The 26,708-nt window shown below is 37.8% G+C and overlaps 1 protein-coding gene across 3 annotated transcripts in view; it reads right to left on the reverse strand.

The window, feature by feature from the left end:
• The window catches only part of FYB1 (FYN binding protein 1), a 161,655-nt gene that overhangs the window by 13,681 nt on the left and 121,266 nt on the right, over positions 1–26,708 (reverse strand). For 2 of the 3 annotated variants that reach the window (XM_040495871.1, XM_040495863.1), the window contains exons 4-15: positions 24,468–24,514; positions 22,235–22,254; positions 21,758–21,792; positions 20,692–20,812; positions 16,616–16,775; positions 15,991–16,135; positions 10,279–10,301; positions 9,222–9,288; positions 8,301–8,438; positions 6,819–6,844; positions 4,024–4,090; positions 1,131–1,221 (exon numbers count right to left, since the gene is read on the reverse strand). In XM_040495871.1, coding sequence (XP_040351805.1) covers positions 1,131–1,221; positions 4,024–4,090; positions 6,819–6,844; positions 8,301–8,438; positions 9,222–9,288; positions 10,279–10,301; positions 15,991–16,135; positions 16,616–16,775; positions 20,692–20,812; positions 21,758–21,792; positions 22,235–22,254; positions 24,468–24,514 — 940 coding nt within the window. The remainder of the gene's footprint in view (positions 1–1,130; positions 1,222–4,023; positions 4,091–6,818; positions 6,845–8,300; positions 8,439–9,221; positions 9,289–10,278; positions 10,302–15,990; positions 16,136–16,615; positions 16,776–20,691; positions 20,813–21,757; positions 21,793–22,234; positions 22,255–24,467; positions 24,515–26,708) is intronic. The other variant, XM_040495878.1, reaches the window with a different exon arrangement.

Genomic DNA, 26,708 nt, shown 5'->3' on the forward strand with positions numbered 1-26,708 from the left:
AAAAAAAAAAAAAAAAAAAAAAAAAAAGTCTTTGCCAAACAAGCAAAAAATAACGTAAAAGCATTACAGAAAAATTTTCGAGAGAAAAGCCACTCATAATCTCATGAAACTAATATAATCATTATTTTTAAAATTAAAAAAATTTTAAGTGTACACGTGTGTTGATTTGATACACTCATATATTGCAAAATGATTAGCAGTGTAGCTTTACCTGACACCTCTATCGTTTCACATGATTACCACTTTTTGTGGTGAGAACACCTAAGATTTACTCTCTTTACAACTTCCAAGTATATAAGACAGTATTGCTAACTATAATCACCAGGCTATACCTGAGACCCCTAAAGTTCATTCATCTCATAACTGAAAGTATGTACCCCTTTGACCAATATCTCCTCCATCCGCCCACCCCAGCCTCTGGTAATTATCACTGTACCTTGTTTTTGTGAGTTTGGCCTTTGAAGAGTCCACATATAAGTGATATTATAGAGTATTGTCTTTCTCTGTCTGACTTATCTCACTTAGCATAAGGCCCTTAGGGTTGTCACAGTGGCAGGATTTCCTTCTTTTTCTTAATTAGTATTCCGTTACATATACATCATATCTTTGTTTTATCCATTCTAGTTTTAGATTATCCTCTTACTAAAGTTCAAAGAACAACTAAATGTAAATGATTATTGCAGCATATATAGTGCATGCATGAGACTTCACTTAATTTGTTATAAAATAAATTAAAATCTAAAGTAAATTTTGTAGTAAATAAAGGAGTTAGGATGGATAGCTCATATTGATAATTACACTTAAAAATTTTTTTTTAGTTTATTTATTTTGAGAGAGAGAGAGAGAATGCTCGCATGAATGGGGGAGCAGCAGAGAGAGAGGGAGAGAGACCATCCCAAGCAGGCTCCATGCTCTTAGCATGCTCTTGGCATGGAGCCTGACGCAGGGCTTGAACCCATGAACCGTGAGATCATGACCTGAGCCAAAACCAAGAGTCGGACGCCCGACTGACTGGTCCGCCCAGGTGCCTTTATAATTACACTTTTAATAAGTGCATTGTGGTACTTAAAAGTCATTGTTTTTTTTTCGTTAGCATTTTGTACTTTGTCTACTATTAAAATATGACATACTTTAAACTTTTTCCTGAAGTCTTTCTCTTCTTTTTCCTGCTTTTTTAGCTTCTTGGGGTCTTTTTCTTCTGTCTTAGCCTTGGCTCCTTGACTAAGATGGCAGAACACACATAAAACAACACTTAGTTTACTTTGAAAAGAATAGCGTACAATAAAGACTTCATCCATCACTTAACAATTTTGTTCAATTTTGTTTTTAGTTGGTTCCTTTTCTTAGAAATCTAGTACATTCATTGTAGTAAATGATAATACTTCATACACGGAAGAGATTCTTCCCAAGAATATAGTTAAAGTGGAAGTAGTGATTAGTTATGTTGAACCATTGAAATGACTGAGGTATAGTGTAAACATGCTTACACATCAGAGGTTCCATATAATTCAGCCTATCGTCAAACTCCCTATATATTTTCAGCCCTTCCTAGGTAATTAAGTGGCCTGGCCACTGTCATAGAAGAGACTTTTTGAAAAATAATGTTTTTTAAAAAATTGATTTTTATGTCTTGAAAAGTTTATCTATTTAAAAATAAAAAAGTTTACAATTCTATTGAATTTTCTTGAGCCGTTTTTCATATCTTCTTAAAATGGAGCCAGGTTGGCATCTCATAGACACCAAATGGACTCCAGCTGGTTGTCATTAGAAGGGTGAAGAAGCCTAAGATAGTGATTCTCCAGCCTGGACACATATGGGATCACCTGGAAGTTTTAAAAAAGTACCACTACTTATGTCTAATTCCTAGAAATTCTAATTAAATTAAATAAATTCTAATTAAGTAGAACTGAGTGAGGTCTAGATACTGACATACATACTTTATAGCTCCCCAGGTAATAGTAATTTGCAACCAAGGTTGAGGGACATTTGCTAGGGCTGAATGTCTATGTTAGGGAAAGGTTGGGAATCTCTGAAGGAGGGAATTTTAAAATCAGAATTTTTGTGTATAATGAAAAATTCTAAACACTGATATTAATTATTATCTAGCTTACCTAAAATAAATCTAGCAACTGATTTATTGAAAATGTTTGATTCTTTAACTTTTGAGTCTTGGGATTTAGTTTATCTTCTGTGAAATGGATTAGCACATTATCCTTCCTTGGGTTCTGTATCCTTCCTCAGTTTCTCCTGTCTTATGGTCCTCTGGGCAGTAGTGGAACTGCTGTCCTAAATCAGCACTTTGGAGCCATCAGGACATACACGAGTGTTCAAAATGCCCCGTGAGCTCTCTTTGAAAATACCTTACTGAAATTTAGATTTAGCTAAAAATAGAATATTCTGTTAGAGAACATAAAATAGTCTTAAAGTCTGAAAATAAGCAGCAGTAAAGAGAACGGTACCTATCACATCAAGTTTAACCAGCTGGGGTTTATTCTACTTGAAGAAAAGGTCCAGTGCATAACCAGGTACCTAGAGAGCTCTTTAATGGAATGTGGTGGCATTTTTACAGGAATATAAAACAGAAAAATGCATTTAAAAATGTCAGGGATAGAAGTGACTTCCCAATGGTGAGGAATTTTCAAACCGAACATATCACTGAAGAAGATGAGATTTTCCTTCCAGAAAAAAGGAGAACAATTCTCTTTTCATCTTACATGTTTGTTTTGCCTGTGGAACCTGATCTTCACATAGAAATGATAACGTATTCTCCCTTCAGTTTCTTTGATCTTGAAACTTTCATTCAGTAAAATTAGCTTAACGGTGTTGGTAAAAAATAAATGCTAAATGAATACATGCTCATGCACTCTTGCAGCATAGCTTAGAAGACGCTATGTATTGTCACCCGTTTATGTCACTTTCGGCCTTTAATCAAGGCCAAGACCTTTTTATTCATCCTTTTTTCCTGAGAAAGCTACAGACATGTTCTTGCTTTCATACACAGTATGTATCAGCTCATCGCTTGTGTTTATTGGAATATAGAAAAATCTTACCATGTTATTTCCTATTTCAAAAGAAGTTTCTTTTTTTAATTTTTTTTAAATATTTTTTTTAACGTTTATTCATTTTTGAGAGACAGAGACAGAGTGCAAGTGGGGGAGGGGCAGAGAGACAGGGAGACACAGAATCCAAAGCAGGCTCCAGGCTCTGAGCTGTCCGCACAGAGCCCGATGCAGGGCTCAAACTCATGGACCGCAAGATCATGACCTGAGCTGAAGTCGGACGCTTTACCGACTGAGCCACCAAGGCGCCCCTCAAAAGAAGTTTCAAAAGAGACTCCTTTTGTACTAACTGATCTTAACATATTTTCATACAGTTTTAGCCTAAAATGAAACTGAAACCTTAGGTGAGCTGAAGAATGTCACTATTCACCTTGAACAGTTTTTTTTTTTTTTTAATTTGAATGGAACCTTTGAGAATCTGATGCTTTTGTGAAAAAGAGACATAACAAAGTCCTTTTAAAACACAAATCATTTTTTTTCATAAAAGGAAAAAAATCTTGTGGAGGACAGAAGAGATTTGAAGAAGTTAGGTGAGGGTTGAGACATAAACTAAGAAGTGCATTCAAGACAAAAAGCTTTTAGGAAAAGGGTAAAAATAAAGGGAGGAGATGAATTGGTGAGATCAATCATGATCAGGCTCTCAAATATTTCCCCAGTGAATGAATATTTGAATGAATAAATGAGTGCAGACATCAGTGAGTCACAGGGCAGGGGATAATCAGGGGACCAGCAGCCGAACTACTGGGAGTGGGGGGGGGGAAGAGGGAAAAGCAAGGGAGGAGAAAGGAGAAGGGGGATCAGGGCTCTCCACCCACAAATGGAGCAGAACCCTTAGAGCTTGGATCAGAGAGAGGACAGAGCAAACAGGAGCGAACACAGGAGATCCATAACCCACTGGGGTTTTATTCTAGTTGAATTTTCTGGAGCAGTCTGATTTGTCTCAAAATGAGGACATTTTAATTACCTCAGTTCTGCTGGTGGAGCAGGGAAATCAGACGCATCCACATCATCATAAACTTCATCTCCCATGTCTAACAAAAGACAAAATACCAAATGTTGAAACACTTTAGGTTTGAAGTTTTAAAATTATTATTATTATTATTTTTTAATTAAGTAGGTGCTACGTCCAACATGACCCCGAGATCAAGCGTCACATGCTCTACTGACTGATCCAGCCAGGGACCCCAGTTTGAATTCTGATATGAACATTCAGTCATGTTTTTAATTTAAAGATTTTTCTTTCAGGGGCGCCTGGGTGGCGCAGTCGGTTAAGCGTCCGACTTCAGCCAGGTCACGATCTCGCGGTCCGTGAGTTCCAGCCCCACGTCAGGCTCTGGGCTGATGGCTCGGAGCCTGGAGCCTGTTTCCGATTCTGTGTCTCCCTCTGTCTCTGCCCCTCCCCCGTTCATGCTCTGTTTCTCTCTGTCCCAAAAATAAATAAAAAACGTTGAAAAAATAAAAAAAAAAAAAATAAAATAAAAATAAAGATTTTTCTTTCAAAGACAACAAAAGAAGTTTCCCTGGGGTCTCTGTACATTTCTCCTGGAGGCAGTGTCTACTCCTTCAAAGGGAGAGGTTTTTCTCTCCCTAGATGCTTCTGTTAAATTTCCCTCAAGAAAGCCAGTGACCATGGTTGTAACTAGCATCACCAGGATAAGTCCCCCCAAAACAGTGACTGAGATTATTTGAAGATCCACACTTGTGATGAATGGAAGATAAGTAGATTGCTGACAAACAAATCAATATTACAGCCCATTGGCAGTAGGCAATAGAGATTGAAATCATGATTCCTAGGGGATTTAGAATGCTAAGATAATATATATTATTTTATTTATATGTGTGTCTTTGTCTATGCCTGTCTATCTGTCCATCTGTCTGTCTATTTATCTATCCATCCATGTATCATTCTTTTTTATTCACTGATCTGCTTGCTCCTTATTAACTTTTAAAATTTTTTTTCAACGTTTTTTTTTTTTTTAATTTTTTTTTTCAACGTTTATTTATTTTGGGGACAGAGAGAGACAGAGCATGAACGGGGGAGGGGCAGAGAGAGAGGGAGACACAGAATTGGAAACAGGCTCCAGGCTCCGAGCCATCAGCCCAGAGCCTGACGCGGGGCTCGAACTCACGGACGACCGCGAGATCGTGACCTGGCTGAAGTCGGACGCCCAACCGACTGCGCCACCCAGGCGCCCCATCCTTATTAACTTTTAATTTATAGCAATATTAGGTGTGGTATCACCTTAAAATAGAAAGAATATTTCTGTTAATAAGACAGAGCTGGTACCAGCAGGTATTGAGAACCAGTATTGGTGGAAAAGTGGCAATGACCTTAACTAGTACAATGGCTTTTCCAATCCATAGATACTTTTCTTCCTTCTAGAGCTCTTGTTAATAAAGTCAGGAGGATTGCTTCCTCTTTGTACCTATTGAGTTGCTCCACAGCAAATTAAGCTGAAGAGATGAGTTGAAGAGAGTAAAATGTTTTAAGGAATGATTATCATAGAAAGTTTAAATGCTCTCTGCTAGTGGCAAGGATTTAAATTCCTTTAAGAATTCCTCCTCTATCTGTAATGTAGAGAGTATATACATATATGGTATATACATATACTACACACACATGTGTCTGTGTGTGTATTCCCCCCGCCTCAGGTAATTAATTTCACAGCTATGTGAAGAATCCATAATTAATATATAAAAATATGACATATCATTGGTTTCCAGAACGGGAAATATTACTGTTCCATGCACATGCACTTAAAACACACTTGAGAACAAAAGAAAATGAAAAAAAAAAAACATAGTTTTTACTTAACTGATCACATTTGTTTCATTTTATACCTATCCTTTGTGGAGCTAAGATTCTTGAATGCTTTTTTTTTTTTTTTAATTTTTAACGTTTATTTTTATTTATTTTTGAGACAGAGAGAGACAGAGCATGAACAGGGGAGGAGCAGAGAGAGAGGGAGACACAGAATCTGAAACAGGCTCCAGGCTCTGAGCTGTCAACACAGAGCCCGACGCGGGGCTCGAATTCACGGACCGTGAGATCATGACCTGAGCCGAAGTCGGACGCTTAACTGACCAAGCCACCCAGGCACCCCACTTGAATGCTTTTTGAAAATTATACATTAAGATATAAGCTCATTATCAGCTGTTGATAAACTTTTATTAGTGCCTTACATACTTTCATATTGACAACTGAACACGAGGTCAGATAACCAGTTTGGAAAAAGATTATCTGTGTGTCTCAGATCTTTAAATTAAAAAAATACGCTGACGGAAACTGTACAAAGAAGAAACTGTTTTATATTTAGCAGTGGAAGAATTTCCAAATACAATATAAATGATACATTTAAAAAAAAACAAAGAAATTTAGATTTAGAAGGGCCTTGGTGGCATATAATCTGGTATATTTTTAGAAATCATTGCTCAGAGGCCCAATATATCAAGCTCTACTGAATTGGGGTGGATAAGAGATGGGAAATATCGATGTCCATCCCTGCCCACTTGTTTATTTCTCCTTCGTGACCCCTATGACTGGGTGAACTGTTTAAAAACCATCAAGATGAAAAATTCTCCTCTTCCCACTCTTTCACTGTTGAAGAACTGTGGAGCAGTTACTTGACAGCTTTACACAAGTTATTTTTTCCAGAGTCAGAACTTTAATCCAGACACCATGACTATATCCAGTGCCTTCCCACCACCCTATCTGCAAAAAAAGAGATATAAAATATATACTTAATTTTTGTTACTTACCCAATTGTTTAGGAGGAGCAGGAAAACTGGAAAGAAAATGAGAACACAGTTATAATCAGACCAATCTAAACACAGAAATTGAGTCCTTTATCTAGGGATAGGCCTGAACAAGTAATAGCCCGGAGGCTTATAAAGGCCAATTCATCCATTGACTATCATTCCTTTCTCATCCTCCATTTTTCCACGGAGTTTCAGTTTCTGTCCATCAATTTGGAATTTCATGAGACTTTTTTTTTTTTTAAACTCCAATGGTGGCCAAAAAGTCAACAGTCAAGACATTCAGTGGTTTATTTTGCCCATGGCCATTGGACCAGTATTTTCAGATTTGTCCTATGAGGTTTGGGCATATTATCACATCAGAGTAAAATAAATGGACTCAGTGTTTTGGAGTCATCGTGGCATAGCTCTGGCCAAAAGCTTTTATTTGACTAAAGGAGTAAAAATAGAGAGCTGAAATCAACAAAGGTCATAGGACTCTTTGCATGACCACGTTTTCCCAATATATGTACCCAAACAGGAGAATGGTGAATAAGAGAGGAATATCCACCGAAACTAGAGAGGGGGAGCTTATTAATAGAAGTGATCTGAAATTAGGACTGGGTGGCATTTAGTTGCAACAGAAAAAGACCTTTGCTTCTATTACTTTTTGAACTTTAAACACACACATAAACACACATTATTGGAAGAATGGTGCACAGTTACACTGAAGTGTGAGAGGTCATTAGTTCAGATGATTTAAAATCAAAATTAGGAATGTGCAGGTGGAGCAGGGAAAATAATCTCTGCTTTTATTTCTAAGTAATGTCTGCATTTGAATAATTCTGCATCAAGAGAGGATTTATTTAAAAAAAGAGGATTTGTTATGTTTACTTATAATTTTGAGTGTCCTGTTCACTAACTGTTGTTTTAGGTTTCACAAAAGAGTTTATAATGAGGAATTCTATGTGGAATTAACATTTTAGAAAGACTGTAATGAAATATGGAGACTCTAAATTTAACTACAAACACTTTAAATACTGTATTTAGAGAAAAGAAATTCCAAATTGCATCCTTATTTCCAGAAAACTAATTTTTAAAAGAGAATGTATATTTTGAAGAGTAGTCACTATATTATATAACGTGGCATTGGAATTGTGAGCATTTAGATATGACGCTGCAGTTAAAAAAAAGTCCTACTCAATGGAGTGTATGTGTATGAGTGTGTGTGTGTGTTCATTTGTGTGTATTATCTGTGCATGTTTGTAGGGAAAGCAAAATATATCTTTGAACCATATGACGATTTTTGAAGACTTTGTGCTCTTCTGTAAATGTCTGAGTGTAAGGGTGACACAGTAAATAAGGCTCAGATGACTAATGGAAAATAACATTGAAATGACTTAAGCCTGTCAGAATTTGGTTATTGGTTATAAAATATTAGTAGCATTTGATTAAATTAATATTAGTGTAGTTATTGTGCACTGGATTTGGTTGGTTGACTCTTACGATGAACCTTCATTATTGTCTGACTCAGAGACTTTAGGTTTCTCTCGTATACTTTTCTTTTTGTCATCTTTTCCCTTTAACATCTTCAAAATCCCCCAGGACCACGAATTACTCTTCTCTTCAACCTGTAGTATGGAGCTTAGGAGCATGCAGGCATTGATCAGAATGGAATAATCAGCGGAACACGAAGACATTGGGTGGACATTCAGATTTTTTATAACTATACTGCATTGATCATTCAGGCAGTAAGTTACTCATTGTAATCAACAAGATGATGCTTTCAGGTTTATAGGCCTCAGTCTTTGAATACTGCTGTGCTAGGTTAAGTAGTAGGCAAGTTACTTTTTTTCTATTTAGTGAAATTTCTTTTGGTTTTAAAATAGAAAGCTAAGTCAAAATTAAGTTTCAGACATCAATTTTGCTTTATGTTATGTTTAAAATTAAGTAATTAACAGATCTTAAAATTTAAAATATGCCATCATAAAAGTTGAAGCAAGTACAGAATTAAGTCTTATGCTGGTTTTGCCACAGATAGCAGATGGTCTCAGTGCATTTGGATTGCCTGTAACTATGATCATTATATGGAGGATAGCCATGCATCAGATAAGCTCTCCAGAGATTACTGATTGATAAATAAATGATTGGGAAAAGTTTGAAAAAGAATCTACAGCATTGGTAATTCTTTATTCCTTTTTCATTTCTCTTTTTTTGTTGGGGTTCTTTCAAACAATATACCACTTCATCTGAAGTGTTGTGCAATTATACTTTCTGACTTAGGACTGCTATTAATTAAACATTCAAATAATTTTTGGTGTTATAATAAGGAACACTATATTTTGCTTTTTATTCTAACCAGAAATCAACATTAACTTTCAGTGTATCCAAAAATTTACAAGGAAGCAATTCACTGATTATTCTTACCCATCATCAGTATCTTCCTCTTCGATCCCATCGTAAATATCATCATCTGGGGGAGGTGGGAACATCCCTTCATGTGGATTGGCCAAGGGAAGAGAATCTTCTGTTAATTTTATAATTTTGTCAGGTAATAGTCACTCAAATTTGATAGTAAATCCGCCTTATTTAACTGCAGAAAAAGTTTCTTAATAACCATGTAACTAAAAAATAACTTTACGTTCCTATTCTCACATAGATAATAGGTAAATGAATTTTTTTGTTGAATATTTTTAAAGGAATTCTTAGAGATGAAATTTAGTAAATGTAGAAAGAGTGCTGAGCTTTGGAGATAAAAGGGATGGGGAAGAATAAATATGAGAAAAAAAATAAAATTGAATAGAGTGTAGAGTTAAATACTGTGGAAAAGAGGACGGAGGAGGCGGTAAGAAAATTTTAATTAATAGTGAGGAGACATTCAGGAAAATATACTGATCAAGATATAAGTGAGGGAAAACAAATAGAATGAAAGGTGAATTTGTGAATATTGGTAGTAGCTCTGGTTCATTTAATCAAAGTGATATTTTAAGGGTTAAACCCTTTGTTGTAAACCCTTAGGAACCTTGCTGTTTGACAAATATTTATTTAACAAGTGTTTATTGAATACCTCCTCAATGCAGAAATATGTACAAAGAACTTGAAATCTGACTTTTAGGATGAGTATTTTAGCACTGTAAATCTTTATTTTGGTGATGAGCAAATGAGGAGTCTTTATACGTTATCATCCAAATAAGGATACTTCTGAAAGTGAAGAGGGACGCTATTAATAACTGTGCTCAGACAACTGGCATAAATTAAGATTGCCCTGGGCACGCTGGAAATGGAGTCACCCCATGACCCATAACAAACTTGGAAGAGAGAAGTGACTTGGTTAGGGTCACTCAGTGACCAGGACTGGAATCCAGGTCATTGGCTTCCAGTCCAGTGGTCTCTCTACCACTTAAAGATCTTCTTCATTATTTGCAGACAAAAGCATCTTGTAGTGATGACTTGAAGAAACTGCTGATAAAAGTTTGTGGCTTACCTCCACTTCCACTCTGACTGTGGCTAGGAAAAAAAAATAAATTAAATTAGCATATGAATTATGTAGCTATTGGGAAGAGAAGTACATGTATTGAACAGTTATACAAGAGAGAAATAACATTGCAGTTAAAAGTTACCAGAATGTTTTATGTGAAGAGGAAGAGACATTGTTCCTTATCACAATAGATGAGTAGTAACAAGGCAAAAACAAAACAAAACAAACCTAATAAGGATCAGATGAGTACTACATAAAGTTTTCAAAACAATGTTAATGTTTGCTTCTAACATTTCCCATGAGGTAGTTTTTAGCTTATACATTATTACACCATTCCATACATGGATAGATTTATGAAAAACAACCAACCAACCAACAGTATTATTCCAGGAATCATACAAACCCATTAGTTTTTTTAATGCTTTTTATATTTTACTTATTTTGAAAAAGAGAGAAACAGCATGGAGGAGGGACAGAGAGAGGGAGAGAGAATCCCAAGCAGGCTTCATGCTATCAGTGCAGAGCCGGATGTGGGGTTCAAACTCCCCTCACAAACTGTGAGATCATGACATGAGCCGAAATCAAGAATCAGATACTTAACCGACTGAGCCACTCAGGCACCAGGAATCATTATTGCATTCAATTCAATTTTCTTTTAATATGTTATCGCCAGAGCATTTAACTCTTAGCCCAGTAGCATTATATTCTTTTTTAAAGGGAGAATTTCTAAAAAAATGGAAATCTTACTCATGAAATATTATTCTTATTATTACATATAATGTGGCCCCTGATTTTCTAAATTCAGATTGCCTGTACTTTTTGTTTATTTCTAGAACATTCTATATTTTCCCCATTAAAATTTTTTTGATGTTTATTTATTTTTGAGTGAGGGAGAGAAACAGAATGAGAGGGGGGGAGGAGCAGAGAGAGAGGGAGACACAGAATCCGAAGCAGGCTCCAAGCTCTGAGCTGTCAGCACAGAGCCCAACGTGGGGCTCAAACTCACAAACTGTGAGATCATGACCTGAGCCGGAGTTGGACAATAAACCGATGGAATAACCCAGGCACGTCTATATTTTGCCTATTTTATAATCATCTATTTTCTTGCCTCAGTCTCCCACTAAAATGTGAGCTGTGCTACAGCAAAGGAAGAGTAGATTGTGAGAACTGGAAAAATCTCAGAAGCCTGGTTTAATCCCCTTGTTTTGCAGAAAGGAAATGAGAAATGGAATGACTTGACCAAACTCACTTCTAATGAACTGAAGAGCTGAGATAGGAACCTTGGTGCCCTGCCTTCTTGTATAGTGTTGTTTTGTCTATACCTCACTGCACTCCCTGTAAGCACCATTTTCGACCTTTGGATAATCTGCCTCCAACAGGTATCAGTCTGATATTACAACCATACATTATTAATTATACACTCATACCTGATTCTTCAATCTTAAGGTCAGAGTAAAGGAAATTGGCCTGACACAGATCTATGGGTTAATTTAGAAATAAAACCTGCCCTTACTAATGGAACTCTGTAGCAAAGCATGCTATAAATGTCCTAATAGATAAATAAGGAGTTGATTTTTGATGAAGTTGAAGTATATTCTCCACTTGCTTGCATACTGTTTTCGCATCCATTTTGTCTGACATTTCCCTTTGAGCATGAAGCAAGCAGTCAGGATTATGCGAAAACTTGCAGTTTTGGTTGGCTGCCACTCCTGGCAAATAGAATTCATCCTGGACAATGAATACCAATCTCATACCAATCCCCAAAGAACAGGGTTTTAATAATCAGGAGCAAAGCTGCTGCACATCATTTTCTTTTTAGAGCAATTCTTCAATTTCCTAGACTTGTCTGTTTGAAATTCAAAGCACTTACCAGCTGAAGTGGAGGTAAGGAGAGGAGAGGGTGAGAAAGAAGGGAAGAAAACAAGGGAAGGAGAAATGCAAGGAAAAACGTTGGGGAGCAGGCAGAGAAGCAAGTTTGTCACGTGATGGGGAAGTATGTGTGTGTGTGTGTGTGTAATTTCCTTTTCTTCAAGGCCTCGTTAGTTATTACAGAAATTGCTTTAGTTGAGAAAAAAAGGAGAAAGACAGCTGTCGGGACCTGTGTTTCTAAGCCTTTTGTCTGCTCACAGAGTCTGAAGTTCGAAGTCAGTTCCCCCTTCTCTGGAAGAATAGGGGAGAGCAGGGTGCGGGGACAAAGGGGGCTTCTGGAGAAGGGGAAAGAGGGGATGGTGCTTTCTCCAACTCTAGCTGGGGCAGCTCCCGGCTGTCCTCAGCATCTTTCCTTGTTCTACTGAGGACAAAGCCTGTTCTGTTGTGAGATCTCACAGGCAACAGCTGTAGCTTCAAAAAAAGAAAAAAAAAACACACTTGTGTTTTCATTTTCTCTTCTTTCGTTTTCTTATTAAATATGCATACGGGGGGGGGGGGGTGCCTGGGGGGGCGGAGAAATTTAACCACCCACTTCGGCTCAGGTCATGATCTCACCGTCCGTGAGTTTGAGCCCCGCATCAGGCTCTGTGCTGAGAGCTCAGAGCTTGGAGCCTGTTTCAGATTCTGTGTCTCCCTCTCTCTGCCCCTTCCCCGCTCATGCCCTGTCTCTCTCTGTCTCTCAAAAATGAATAAACATTAAAAAAATTAAAAAAATATGCATACGGGCTGCAAGATGCTAGTATATACTCTGGGGCTATGTTTGTTTAAGATATTGAACATTAAAACCATGCACCTCCTCCAGCTCCATTTCATTAAATGGAAGATTCTTTTTCTGCTGCATGCTTACTAATCAGAGCATGTTTAAGAGTTGCTGTCTGTGTGGACTCGATACAATGGAAAAAGTAATAGTATTAATTAGGGGAAATGGTTGCCACTTACGGTTAAATAATATTTCATTTTAAGAACATCACCCCTTTTCACGGATTTATTATTTTTTCTTGAGTTTGTATATCATAAATATATATTTATTAATATTACTGGGGTTCTTTACTCTCAAAATAAGAGAATTTTTTTAAATAAATAAAGCTAAAGTATATACATTGATAACAGACACGGAATGACATACGCATGTACAGGAAATTTTGTACGTCTCAGAATATGGCCTTTTAAAACTTTGACCTCAAAACTTGCATTTACAAACCCCTACACTAGGTCAGAGTGTTTCTGATTACTAGAGCCAATTTATGATCTGTAAACTCCAGGGCACACGTGGCATGTTTTGATATGTGTTGCATAATTTATGGAGTATTTATTAAATGTACCACAAATTGTGCAACATATATCAAAACACGAGGAGAAGACATTGCAGGTCTATTTAGAAAGACAAAACTGCCAGAAAGCAACGTGACAAATTTAACTGATGACATGAAGTGAACAACTACAGGAAGGAAATGGAATTCTTCCTACATTTTATAAGTATATTACTATTTTGATCATTTCACATTTTAAAAATGTTTGATAATTGAAACTTCTTTTTTGAACTTTGAGTTATGAAGAATGCAGACCCATTTTTACCCAAGTGAAGAGCTAGCCCAGATTGTGTGTTTTGAGATCACAGTGGATGTTTCCCAATTCTACCAAATGGGCACAGAAAACAAGGATTCTTAAGTGGGCTGGAGATTTTCATCTTCCTTTACCTTCAGCTTGAAGGGGTTATGGATTTACCAAGAAAAGGGAGATATTGGAGGGAGGAAGGAAAGAAGGAAAGAAGGAAAATGGAAAAGCAAGAAGAAGAAGAAGGGACAGGGAAGACCAGAGCTGGGAAAAGGAGCCAGAGAAGGAGGGATGGAGAAAGGCAGTTGAGGAACTGAGAAGGGAAAAGACGGGAAGAAAAAGTGCATGGGAGATAGCCAATCTCCCCTCCTGCCTCCTCCAGTAAGGATGTCTTGTTGTGTTCCTCTGCCCCAGGAAGACATTCCCATAATTCCTACAGGGAAGTCCATTCCAATCTACTGGAATGAATGGTCCAGGAAAAATAAATTGGACCCTTTGCTGATTCACAAGGATCACAGAGAATTGAGCTTTTGCTTTTTATGTTTAAAATTTCTTTTTTTATTTATTTAATTTTTTTTTCAACGTTTTTTATTTGTTTTTGGGACAGAGAGAGACAGAGCATGAACGGGGGAGGGGCAGAGAGAGAGGGAGACACAGGTTCCAGGAACAGGCTCCAGGCTCTGAGCCATCAGCCCAGAGCCCGACGCAGGGCTCGAACTCACGGACCGCGAGATCGTGACCTGGCTGAAGTCGGACGCTTAACCGACTGCGCCACCCAGGCGCCCCTAAAATTTCTTTTTTTAAATGTTTATGTATTTATATTTTTTTGAGAGAGAGAGAGAGAGAGAGAGAGAGATCACAAGCAGGGGACGGGCAGAGAGAGGGAGAGACACAGAATCCGAAGCAGGCTCCAGGCTCTAAGATGTCAGCACAGAGCCCGTCGTGGGACTCAAAGTCAGGAACCATGAGATTATGACCTGAGTCGAAGTTGGCCGCTCAACCGACTAAGCCACCCAGGCACCCCTTACTTTTTTATGTTTAAAGAGCAAAGTACGGGGGTGCCTGGGTGGCTTAGTCGGTTAAGCGTCCGACTTAGGCTCGGGTCATGATCTTAGGGTTCGTGGGTTTGTGCCCCGCACTGGGTCTCTGTGCTGACAGCTCGGACCTGGAGCCTGCTTCTGATTCTGTGTCTCCCTCTCTCTCTCTGCCCCTCCCCTGCTCATGGTGTCTCTCTCTGTCTCTCAAAAATAAATAAATGCAAAAAACGTTTTTTTTTAAAAATAAAGAGCAAAGTAGAGGTGTATTAAAATTCATTTTTTTTTTCTGTTATGTTTTCAAATAAGAACAACAAATACATTTAGACTCAGGGATTTCCGAGCAAATATTTTTATATTTTTAGAGTTGAATTTTATATCTCATGCTTCATGTTTTTTTTTTTTTTTTTAATTTTTTTTTTCCAACGTTTATTTATTTTTGGGACAGAGAGAGACAGAGCATGAACAGGGGAGGGGCAGAGAGAGAGGAAGACACAGAATCGGAAACAGGCTCCAGGCTCTGAGCCATCAGCCCAGAGCCTGACGCGGGGCTCGAACTCACGGACCATGAGATCGTGACCTGGCCGAAGTCGGACGCTTAACCGACTGCGCCACCCAGGCGCCCCACATGCTTCATGTTTTTATGAAATCATATTTACTTTAGGCATAGCCCTAAGATCAAATCAGAATGATTATTATTAAACAGCATTTTGGAATGCTAACACATTTGGCAAGACCTGGCAAATGGACTATTCTTTTTTAAGTAGTATTTGATACATACAACCAAAGAGTAAAGTAAAAGACTACAGAGTTTTAAATTTTTTTTAATATTTATTTATTTCTGAGACAGAGACAGAGCATGAGCAGGGGAGGGACAGAGAGAGAGGGAGACACAAAACCAGAAGCAGGCTCCAGACTCTGAGCTGTCAGCACAGAGCCCAATGCGGGGCTCGAACTCACAAACCATGAGATCATGGCCTGAGCCAAAGTGGTCGTTCAACCGACTGAGCCACCCAGGCGCCGAAAGACTACAGAATTTTAAATGAACTTTCACCCCTATTGGAATACCTGTAGCTGTAAAAGGGTATTCAGGGGTAGCAAGCAGTAAGAGACGCGGAAGGTAAAATTTTAGGATCTTAAAATACACCATCTCTGACGAGCCAGCAATCTGATATGTTTTAGAATTTGTATTTGTCCATACCTGCTAATATCATCCTGCTCTGCGACATCATCATAAACCTCCTGGTCATCTCCAATCGGTCTTGATGAAAGAGCACCGAGAGAACTTTTCTTCAGCCTCAGGGAGTCGTAGTCAATCTCCACGGCAGTTGTTTTAATATAGCCGTCTACCGAGAGGAAGAAGGATTTATTGTCAGGCACTGTAGTTTCAATATCTCAGAGTTGTAGACAGAATATCAATTGCACATCTGCACATCTTTCCCTTCATTTCTTTGCTTGACTCCTGATTTATAGACTTCCGACGCAGACACACTTGACTGGACTTCGTCAAAGTCTTACGCTGTTGTGGTTTGGGATAAGCCTAGAGTCTATTTTAAAGATTCCACAGTGACTCACAGGACTCATTTTTTCACCTTTTAACATCAGTGAGGAACCCAATGCCCTTTGTTTCTCCTTGGAATAAAACAAATATTTACACTGTTCCCCAGTAAAAAGACAATGCAGATGAAATGAAGATATGTCAATGTCGTTTTCAATCTTCCTATTTTTGTCCACCCTGTAAAATACTCCTAACTTAACTGAATGTCTTAAAAAAAGAAAACAACAACAACAACATTTGGAGAGGTCATAGGAAAATTTGTACTCACATGACCCCCTGGCGGTTCTGCCCAGCCATTTTCCTTCAGGGTTGTCTGTGATGCGGATTATTTCAATTTGCTCTCCTTGCTTGAAGCTCAGTTCATTCTTTCCTCCTTTGACATCACAGCAAGCTTTTGCTTGATGGATGACTTGAATAGGGCCTGTTAGCTGCAAAGAAGGGGGGACATCACAATAGGCTTCCTTACTCTTCGGAAAATCTTTTAGGAATGGAGTTTTGAAAGCAACTTGCCGACCAGCCTATTTACAACATTTATGGTTTGAGTTAGACACTGAAGGTGAATATCATCTAACGAATGTTCTTAGAAGACGTGGTAGGGGAAAATCACAGTGGGGAGGCAGAATCAGCAAAGAACAGGTAAGCATGTGCTTGGGGTCCAGGAGAGAGTAGCAGTCATCTGTCGACCTTAGAAATCTGTGAAAGGCTTGCAGAGGAAGCCACTAATAACGGAATACGATTTATGTAAGACAATACGCACTGGATGCCATGGTTTTTATGGGATATGATGGTGGTCTGCTTGGTAGATGGAGGTTTTTCCATGTTTGCATTGTGTAGTTATTCTGATGGTTATTTTCAGGCTTCAAACAGCAAAGGGAAGGGAAGATGGTGAGTGGTTGTGGGCTACACTTATGGGAAAAGCATTTTCTTTTTCTTTCTTTCTTTCACCTTGTGGTGTTGTCTGTCTATAAACTTAGAGTAGACATTACCTGCTATAAACAAGATAACATTCTAGAAATAGCTTTGTAAATAAAAAATAGCAAACAAGTGTTATGTGGAGTTTTAACTTTTTATTAGTTTACTTTTTAAAATGTTTATCTATTTATTTTTGAAAGGGGGGGAGGGAGAGAGAGAGAGAGTACAAGCATGAGCAGGGAAGACAGAGAAAATCCCAAGCAGGCTCCACACTGTTAGCACAGAGCTCAAAGCATGGTTCAATCCCAGGAACTCGTGAGATCGTGACCTGACCAAAAATCAAGAGTCGGACACTTCACTGACTGAGCCACCCAGATGCCCCTGTTACGTGAGGTTTTTCAACTTAATATACTGGATAGTATAGTGGTTTCTTCACAGCAGAACGCAGTACTCCTCCCTTGTCTGTGGTTACATTTTCTGGGGTTTCAGCCACCCATGGTGCACCATGGTCTAGAAACAGATGATTGCCCTCTGGCCTACTGTCAGAAGATCAGTAGTGGCCTAATGCTATGTCATAACGCCTAAGTCATTCACCTCACTTCATCTCATCAAGTGGGAATTTTATTGTCTCACATCGTCATAAGAAGGGTGAGTGGAGGACAGTAAGATATTTTGAGAGAAGCAGATGGACCACATTCAATAACTTTCACTACAGGAGAGTGTTACAATTGTTCTATTTTATTGTTAGTTATTGTTCCTTTCTTCCTGTGCCTAACTTATAAATTGAGCTTTATCATAGGTATATGTGTGTAGGAAAAAACATAGTATATATAGAGGTCAGTACTATCCATGTTTTCAGGCATCCACTGGGGGTCTGGAAATGTATCCCCTTGGATAAGACGAACTACTGTAATCTAGTTTAGAACATGAGTCCTAAGCTCCTAATCCTAAATGTGTATCTTTCCAACATAATTTCTTAGATCTTTCGATATGCAAATATGCATTGTGATTTTTGAAGTTCTGCCTCGTTTTATTGAACTCATGATGCTATGAATTGTGAGACATATCATCAATTACATATCACTGAGAAACAGCTTAATTTATTTATTTTTTTTTAATTTATTTTTTTTTTCAACGTTTATTTATTTTTGGGACAGAGAGAGACAGAGCATGAACAGGGGAGGGGCAGAGAGAGAGGAAGACACAGAATTGGAAACAGGCTCCAGGCTCTGAGCCATCAGCCCAGAGCCCGACGCGGGGCTCGAACTCACAGACCGCAAGATCGTGACCTGGCTGAAGTCGGACGCTTAACCGACTGCACCACCCAGGCGCCCCAGAAACAGCTTAATTTAAATTATGTTACACCAATGATAAGATGCATTATTTCAGAATTTTAAAATGTGAAATATTTTATACTTTAGAATTAATGAAATATGGTGCTGTGTAACAGTTCTCACATTTAATTCCTTTAATTTTATTTATTTATTTTTTTTTCTTTTATTTATTTATTTTTTTTTTAATTTTTTTTTTCAACGTTTATTTAGTTTTGGGACAGAGAGAGACAGAGCATGAACGGGGGAGGGGCAGAGAGAGAGGGAGACACAGAATTGGAAACAGGCTCCAGGCTCTGAGCCATCAGCCCAGAGCCCGACGCGGGCCTCGAACTCACGGACCGCGAGATTGTGACCTGGCTGAAGTCGGACGCTTAACCGACTGCGCCACCCAGGCGCCCCTAATTTCTTTAATTTTAGCATGTATTAACATTTTTGTGGAAGGAATATAGCTTGTGAAGTCCTAGTCTTTACAAACTTTGAATTCATATTTTAGTGGTATGATTTCCATACTGTATTTTTTCTTACTAAGAAATTTTATTTGAGTGAATGAGTGAAACAATGCAAAATTGATTTCTCCAAAGGAAACACAAGAAAAAACTTCACGTAACTCTTTCAAAATTACAAAGTACCTTCCTAAAAATGTGTTATGAAAAATTGTTTAAGTTTATTTATTTATTTTGGCGGGGGGGGAACGGTAGAGAGAGAAGGACAGAGAGAATCCCAAGCAGGCTCTGCACTGTCAGCACAGAGTCCAACGTGGGGCTGTAACTCACAAACTGAGATCATTACCTGACCTGAAAGCAAGAGTCAGACACTTAACTGACTGAGCCACGCAAGTGCCCCTGTTATGAAGACTTTTTTTTAAGAAATTAATTTTTCATATTCGCCACTTGGAAAATGTGAACATTGGTACCCATACGTCTGTATGAGTTAAATGTCTTAACATTCATATTTATTCATACCTAATTTTACTTATATATAGTAGTCTTTTTCAAAATTTAATGAGAACTTTGGTAGATATAGTGCCTTATGTACATTATTTTATTTAATTCCACAACAAACTTTCAGGAGAGATACCATTTATTCTAAGAATCAGAATCTGAGATTCAAAGACATAAGAATCTGAGATTCAAACAAGTTTAATAATATGCCCACAATCACATAACTCACATGTACAACTGGAATTTGAATCCACATCTGTCCACTTGACTCTAAGCTGCTTTATGTTTTTCTTGCACCATGCTGTTGAACCTTTCTTTTAATGCAACAAATATACTGGGGAGTTATATAGAAATCAAAATTTTTATAGCTGAAACCATATATTAAATGTTCTAGGGGAATTAAAAGTTTAAAAGAACCTTGACATGAGTCTTTTTTATAGTGAAGAATAGTTCGGTAATACAGTCACCTTAAATATAGCTGACACACCAGACCCATGCCAGATGGGCCATGTCATCAAAGACGGTGTAGCCAAAAGAGGATAGCCTACAAGCTTAGTGATGGTGGTAGAAATTAGAAATCAGGGGTCCAAAAAGAAAGAGGTCAGAAATCTAGGTGGGAAAAGAGGGATGGGAAATAGCGGGTATCCGAAGTCAACAAGTACATAAGCTAGAAATAAAGGCAAAAATGTAAGTCAGGTCTAGATACCAGCAGTGGGAGTAGTTCATAGAAACTTTATTCTGAGACAGGTCTGGTTCATCCAGAGACATTTACGTCCCTTATACCATTGTGATACCTGCCTCAAGGATGCTTACGTGTGTGGTCCAAGCTCATAGTATAAGTAGGTTAATAACAAATATGAAATCTTGAGAGTCAAGAAGTGTTTGAGCAATGAGTATTCACTCACTCAATCAACAGAAAATTTCCTGGGTGCCCACTAATCATAAGCCACCATATTTTATCATATTACATTTTTAGTGCAGGGATAAGGAGGCATATTGGGTAAGATAATTACTGTTATGAAGGTAGTTACTTTTTAAGGAAACAATAACTAAGTAATTCTTCCACCATGTAAGTTTTCAAGAATGGTGTGGTGCCCCTTTTGCGTGAAAATCATAGAGATCACTCTTTTTTTACCCATCGGCAAGCAAGCTCTTACTTTAAATTTCTTCTTTATTTCTTGTTCTTTCTTTTCTCGCTCTTTCTGTTCCTTTTTCTCCAGTTCTAATCTCTTCTTTTCCTCCTTTTCCCTTTTTTTCTCTCTTTCTTTGGTTGCTTCTCTGTGGATAAAAATTGTTAAGTTGTTTTGGCACTTGCGAGCATTGATGTGTTATGGCTCACATATCCAGGAGACAGTATCTCAAGTATAGATGAAGGTGAAAAGCCAGGAGTTGTCAAAATTACTGAGCGTGTGAGATTGTTCTTAAAACCAGTAGGAGGCATACAAGTGGGGATACCTGCCAAAGGCTCTGTTTCCACTTACACCCTGTGCCAGCAAGCGGAAGACACTGCGTATATATAAAGACCCTGTTCTTCCTGCATATGGGCATGAATAGAATTGATCTCCGCCCCCACCCCTTCACATGCATGCACTCCCAGGTACAGGGCATGCACATGTACATACCTGCAAACCTTAGCTCAGAAACTTTAGTCAGAATTCACTGCTTAAGAACTAGGTAGAGCAAATTAAGACATTTGAATCAACAAGAGAGAAAATAACATATTTCTTTCTCCTTTCACTCACTTTCCAAGACATTTCTTAGTCCTGGGCTATGGGGAAGCCTGTTTTGGAGCTATTCTTTTAAACATCTTTCTGCTGTAGCAGGTTGACACTTTGCCATCTGATGTTGTGGTAAATTATTTCTCAGAGCACCCTGGTGAGGTGGAGCACTGCCTCGATGGGGGAGTTGTAACATACAAATGAATTCATTTGCCCAAGGACACACTGAGCACAAGAAGTACAGATTCCCTGCCTGTGGTCTATCCAGTAGCTGCGAGTCTCTGGCCTCTCACAGAACAACATTTTTAAGAGTCTTCCATGAAATTCTTAGGCAAATAAAGAATCTTTAGTCCTTTGTATTGAAATAAAGGTTATCATTATATGCCAGTCATTTGAACAATAAAGCTTTTTCCCCTTAGTGTTGAATATCCATCTATTCTCCCTCATACAAATCATAATATTCATTTTAGGCAGAAAAATCATGGTAAAAAAATGTAACCCATACATGTCTTCATAGGTTTCTCCTTCACTCTCTTGTTCCTGCCAAGAAAAACATTAATAATGATTAATTTTAATTCCTAAAAAAGGGAACATACACATATTACATTGATCAAATACCTAGTAAAACAATCATAAATGTAAGTGTATGTAAATTTGTCTTGCTTAAAATATTTTTTCCCTTAAAGAGATACACTGGAAAAGTAAGCACAAAAAGATCTTATTTTATATTCTGCTATATAATTCAGATGTCCAGCCAGACTTAAGTTTACGTTCAGTGCTACAAAATTACTGTGAGTCAATGTAATGTTTGGTGTTTAATGTCCCAAGAATTTTAGATGAAGTAATATTATACATTGAAAAATATCGTTATTACCCATAACAATTTTGATTTGCTGGTTTATATCAATAGAACATAAATTACAGGAATGGTTAAATATTTTAGTTAAGCAATATAATATAAGAAGGGGGAAAAAAAACTGACCTCATCTAGGTTTCCAGTACCTAAAAGGTTTTAAAAAAAGAATAAAATTCAATATACTTTAATTAAAAAGCAGTTTACTACAGAATTATTAGACATAATCTATCCAAAACTGTTCATAATCTAACAGAACTTATGCTCTATAAAACACATAGAAGTACAAAATAGAATATGTGGATTAGATCTTTACTATGGCCTCTTTGATACTTGTAATTTCATTGTAAAACCATTTCATTGGCTTTCATAAAATAACGCAAAAGCCAAAAAATAATGAAGACATTTTAACCTCTTTGTGAAAGGCATGCACATTTGGTTTTGTGGGCTAATGTGGAACAAAGGTATTACCAGAAAATCACAGCTGGTTTGTTCTTTTTGACTTATTTGTTCCCAAGGATTTGTTTCCATGTATCAAGCAAATAAAGTTAATTAAGTTTTTTTTTAAACTGATAGTTGCTTCTTCTTCTTCTTCTTCTTTTTAATGTTTACTTATTTTTGAGAGAGAGAGAAAGAGACAGAGCACAAGCAGGGGAGGGGCAGAGAGAGAGGGAGACACAGAATCGGAAGCAGGCTTCAGGCTCCAGGCTCTGAGCTGTCAGCACAGAGCCCGATGCAGGGCTCAAGCCCACCATGAGATCATGACCTGAGCCGAAGTAGGATGCGCGCTTAACCCACTGAGCCATTTAGGTGCCCCAAAGTTAATTTTTTTAAAAAAGATCCTTTACTATCCAAGTGTTTAGTAGTATCACCTAATTATTAGATATTAAGATATAATCTAGAGCAACAATAATAAAAACAGTGTGGGGTTGGTACAGAAACACATAGACCAATGAAAAACAGCAGAAAACTCAGAGACGGATGCATAAATTTACGTATACTCTTTCATACACATGTATCGCCCACACAAATACACACACATACATGGATAGACATATATACAGCTGTAGAGTTAATGGAGTATAAAGATGGCATTAGAAATTATTGAGAAAATGATGGATTTCGAAATATGGTAATGGGAAAAATGGTTCCCTAGGTGAGGCAATAAATCTGGATTTCTACTAATTCCTCAAGGGTACTCTGCAAATATAAGGAGAAAAGACTCAAATATAAGGGATAAAGTTCATAGAAGAAAGAGGAAGATAATAGTTTTATTTTTTAGCGATAGGACTACTTAAGTAAAACTTGAAAACAAATTACAATGCAGAGTTTAATTAATTTGATTATATCAAAATTTATTTATGTTCGGTGATGGGAAGCTTGGGTTAATTGACCATGGATAGGATGAGAGAAGATAGTTGCAATTTCTGCAACCGACATGAGATTAATATCTGAAATACAGAGGAGCTCCTGAAAGTCAGCCGGGAAAGGATACCAACTCGAAGAAAAAAGTGGTCAAAGGATATGAAGTGGCAAGTTACAGAAGAGGAAAACACAAAGGCTAATACACAACTGAAGTACCCAGACTCAACTGCAAGCAGAGACATGAAAATGAAGTGAGATATTATTTTATACATATAAGACTCAAAACAATTGGAAAGCTAAATAATACCAGGCACTGGTGAAAGGCAGGCATCTTGGAATCTTCATGCCCTGCTGATGTGAGTACACACAGATGCAGCTTTTCTGGAGAGCACTCTACTCCTAATTCCATAGTACTAGAATATTCCATGAATATTCCATAGCTTACAAACAGCCATTCCACTACTGGATATATATACTTTAAAGAAAGTCTCTTGGAGGTCCACATGGAAATATGGACCAGAATGTACACTGAATTATTATTTGTAAGTACCAGTGAACTGGAAGTAAAATGAAAATGCATAGGATACATACCATGGAGTACTATACAGTAGTTAACAAATTAAATATACATATAGCAACATGGGTGGGACCCATAAAACATATTATGCTGAGTGTAAAAAAAAGAGCAGAGTGAGTTCTAACATACTGTTTATGTAAATTCAAATATATACACACATACAAAGTATGCAAAGAATATGTACAAACAGACACACACACACATTAAATGTATTAAAATATTTGTCTCTGGTAAGGGAAGCAGAGGAAAGGGAAGGGATCATGGAGATAAAACAGAATACACACATAAGTAAAACAAGAGAGTGGTTTTGCAGGGACCAGTGATGACAATGGCCCAATAATGATCCTATCCAAATGATTAACTCACACTTCTGTATCTGAGGTAACAAATAAATAAATAAAATATCTTTGTGCCTCTTACCATCAGAGTGCATGACACTATCTTGATTTTCTTCATGTACAGCGCTTCTGAAAACAAGAAAGAAGAAAAAGTAAAAATGGAGCAAATAGATGCTTGCCGTACAATGAAAAAGGAAAAAGACTAAAAGGATCATATTTTAAATTATTCTTTTGTCTTTAACTTCTGCTCTGATTTAAAACTTCAGAAGTTATTAGAATGGGCTTTAGCCTCATGTTTATGCTGCTACTGAGGCAAAAAAAAAAAAAAAAGAGAGAATAGGGGAGCTTGAGGACAGTTCTGTCCATTCACAGTGGACACATATAATCAATCCATTGCCTCAGGGTAGTAATATGTCTTCTGTTAAAATGGAAGTATATAAATAATTCAATTCTGGGATTCTGAAGGCATTTGATTGGTTTTATGGTATAGATGCCAAAGAGAATCAGTTCTAATCCTTGACTCCTTCTTTCCAGAGGTTCTCCTTCTGGCTTTACTTCCATCATTTGTGTCTTGGACTCTAAGTGCCACTGCACTCCAATTGCTCTTCACAGTTATCAGTACCTGGGCCCCACAAATCCCTAATGATTGACGGAACCATCTATATTTTCTATTTTTTATGCTCAGGTTGATTAGCACAGCCGGAGAAAATTGCCATTTCACTGATTCTGGATATTACAAATAATTGACATTTGATCTCAACTTTATCCTCAACACTCTTCTGTAATTTCATATACCTTTTCCTAATGAACCTTCTTTCCCATCATCCTTCTCAAAGGCTATTCAAAACCGTCACTACTTTCCTCAAATCTCCTGTCCCTCTCACCTCCCCTATAACCAGATGATCTTGTTTCTTATTTCACAGATAATAGAGCAAGAAAATATATTCTCTTTAGAAAATATATTCTTAAGAAAATATATTCCTTTAACCCAACTTTTGCTTACCTTCTATCTACCAAAGTTCCTTCCACCTGTGTTCTGAATTCTATCTAAATTATCAGTGTTTTGCCCCATTTCTTTCTTCTGTGTGTCATTGTATCTTTTATATTATTATTACTATTCCTCTACTTTCACTTCCCATTCCTAAATATCTCATACTTTGCTTTCTCTCTCAGCCCCAGTTACTCTCATTCATAAAGTCCAAAATCTTCTCTTTACCTTTCTCAATTCTCCACATTACCACAGATACAGATAGTCCTCTCTTTCCCAGCCAACATGGAGAAGGCTGTATGGGCTCACAGACTTGACTTCTTTTTCTCTTGCTCATTTCTTCATGACTACCCTCTGGCTTCTTTTGCCAATCCTTCGCTGAAACCACTCTTAAAGAACTTACTTACCAAATCCACTGGATACCTCTCCATGATAATCTTACATGATTACTTTGTGGCCCTTAACAGTATTGGCCATTTTGCTTTCCTGGAGTCTCTTTTGTTTCCGTAAGAGATCTCTCCTGGCTTACTTGTGTTTCTAACCACCATCCCACAATTTCCTTTGTGGGTTTACTTGCCTCTGACTTCCCCCTTTAAGTGATGATATTCCTTTGTGTTCTGGTCTTGGTTTCCTTTCTTTTTCCACTCTACCCCTGTCCCCGAATGGCCTCATATATGCCCACAGCTGCACTTGTTCTCTTAGTGTTGGTGACTTCCGTATTGACATCTCCAGGGCAGGCCTCTCTTCTGAGTTTCAGACTCACATACACACATCTTGGATATTCCACAGCCAGTGCTACATTAACATCGCAGAAACAGAGGCTTTCCTCTTCTGTCCCAGCACAAACCTGTTTTTCCTACTAGGTTTCTTATCTTAGTGAATGGCACCACAGTTCCACATATCCACCTAAGCCTTAAAGGCATCCTCTTGCTCACTCTTCTTCAGTCCCTCACCAAGTTAATCATGTTCTGTCAGTTCCACATATTTAATGTCTCCTCTAATTCATGGCCCCACTCTCCATCTCTCTCCTCTTTCCTGGTAGACAGGAGAAGAGAGTTCTATTATCTCTAGTGTGGACTCTTGCAGTAGCCATCTGCCTTGGCTTCCAGTGATGAGCATTGCTCTCCATCTTCTCCATCCTTACAGTCCCTTCTCCACACCACTGCCAACATTTTCTAATGCAAATGTGATTATATCACTCTCATGTTCACTACTCAAGCCACTTAAAGAACCCAAAAGATGCTGGTTACAAAGCCAACCCCATTGAAGAATCTGGGCTGGAAATGCCTCATTATCCCTTAGATCATCAAACAAGCTCGGTGGGCACACTTGAGG

The sequence above is a fragment of the Herpailurus yagouaroundi genome, unplaced genomic scaffold (assembly GCF_014898765.1).
Source record: "Herpailurus yagouaroundi ecotype Mexico unplaced genomic scaffold, PumYag 29, whole genome shotgun sequence".
NCBI lineage: Eukaryota > Metazoa > Chordata > Mammalia > Carnivora > Felidae > Herpailurus > Herpailurus yagouaroundi.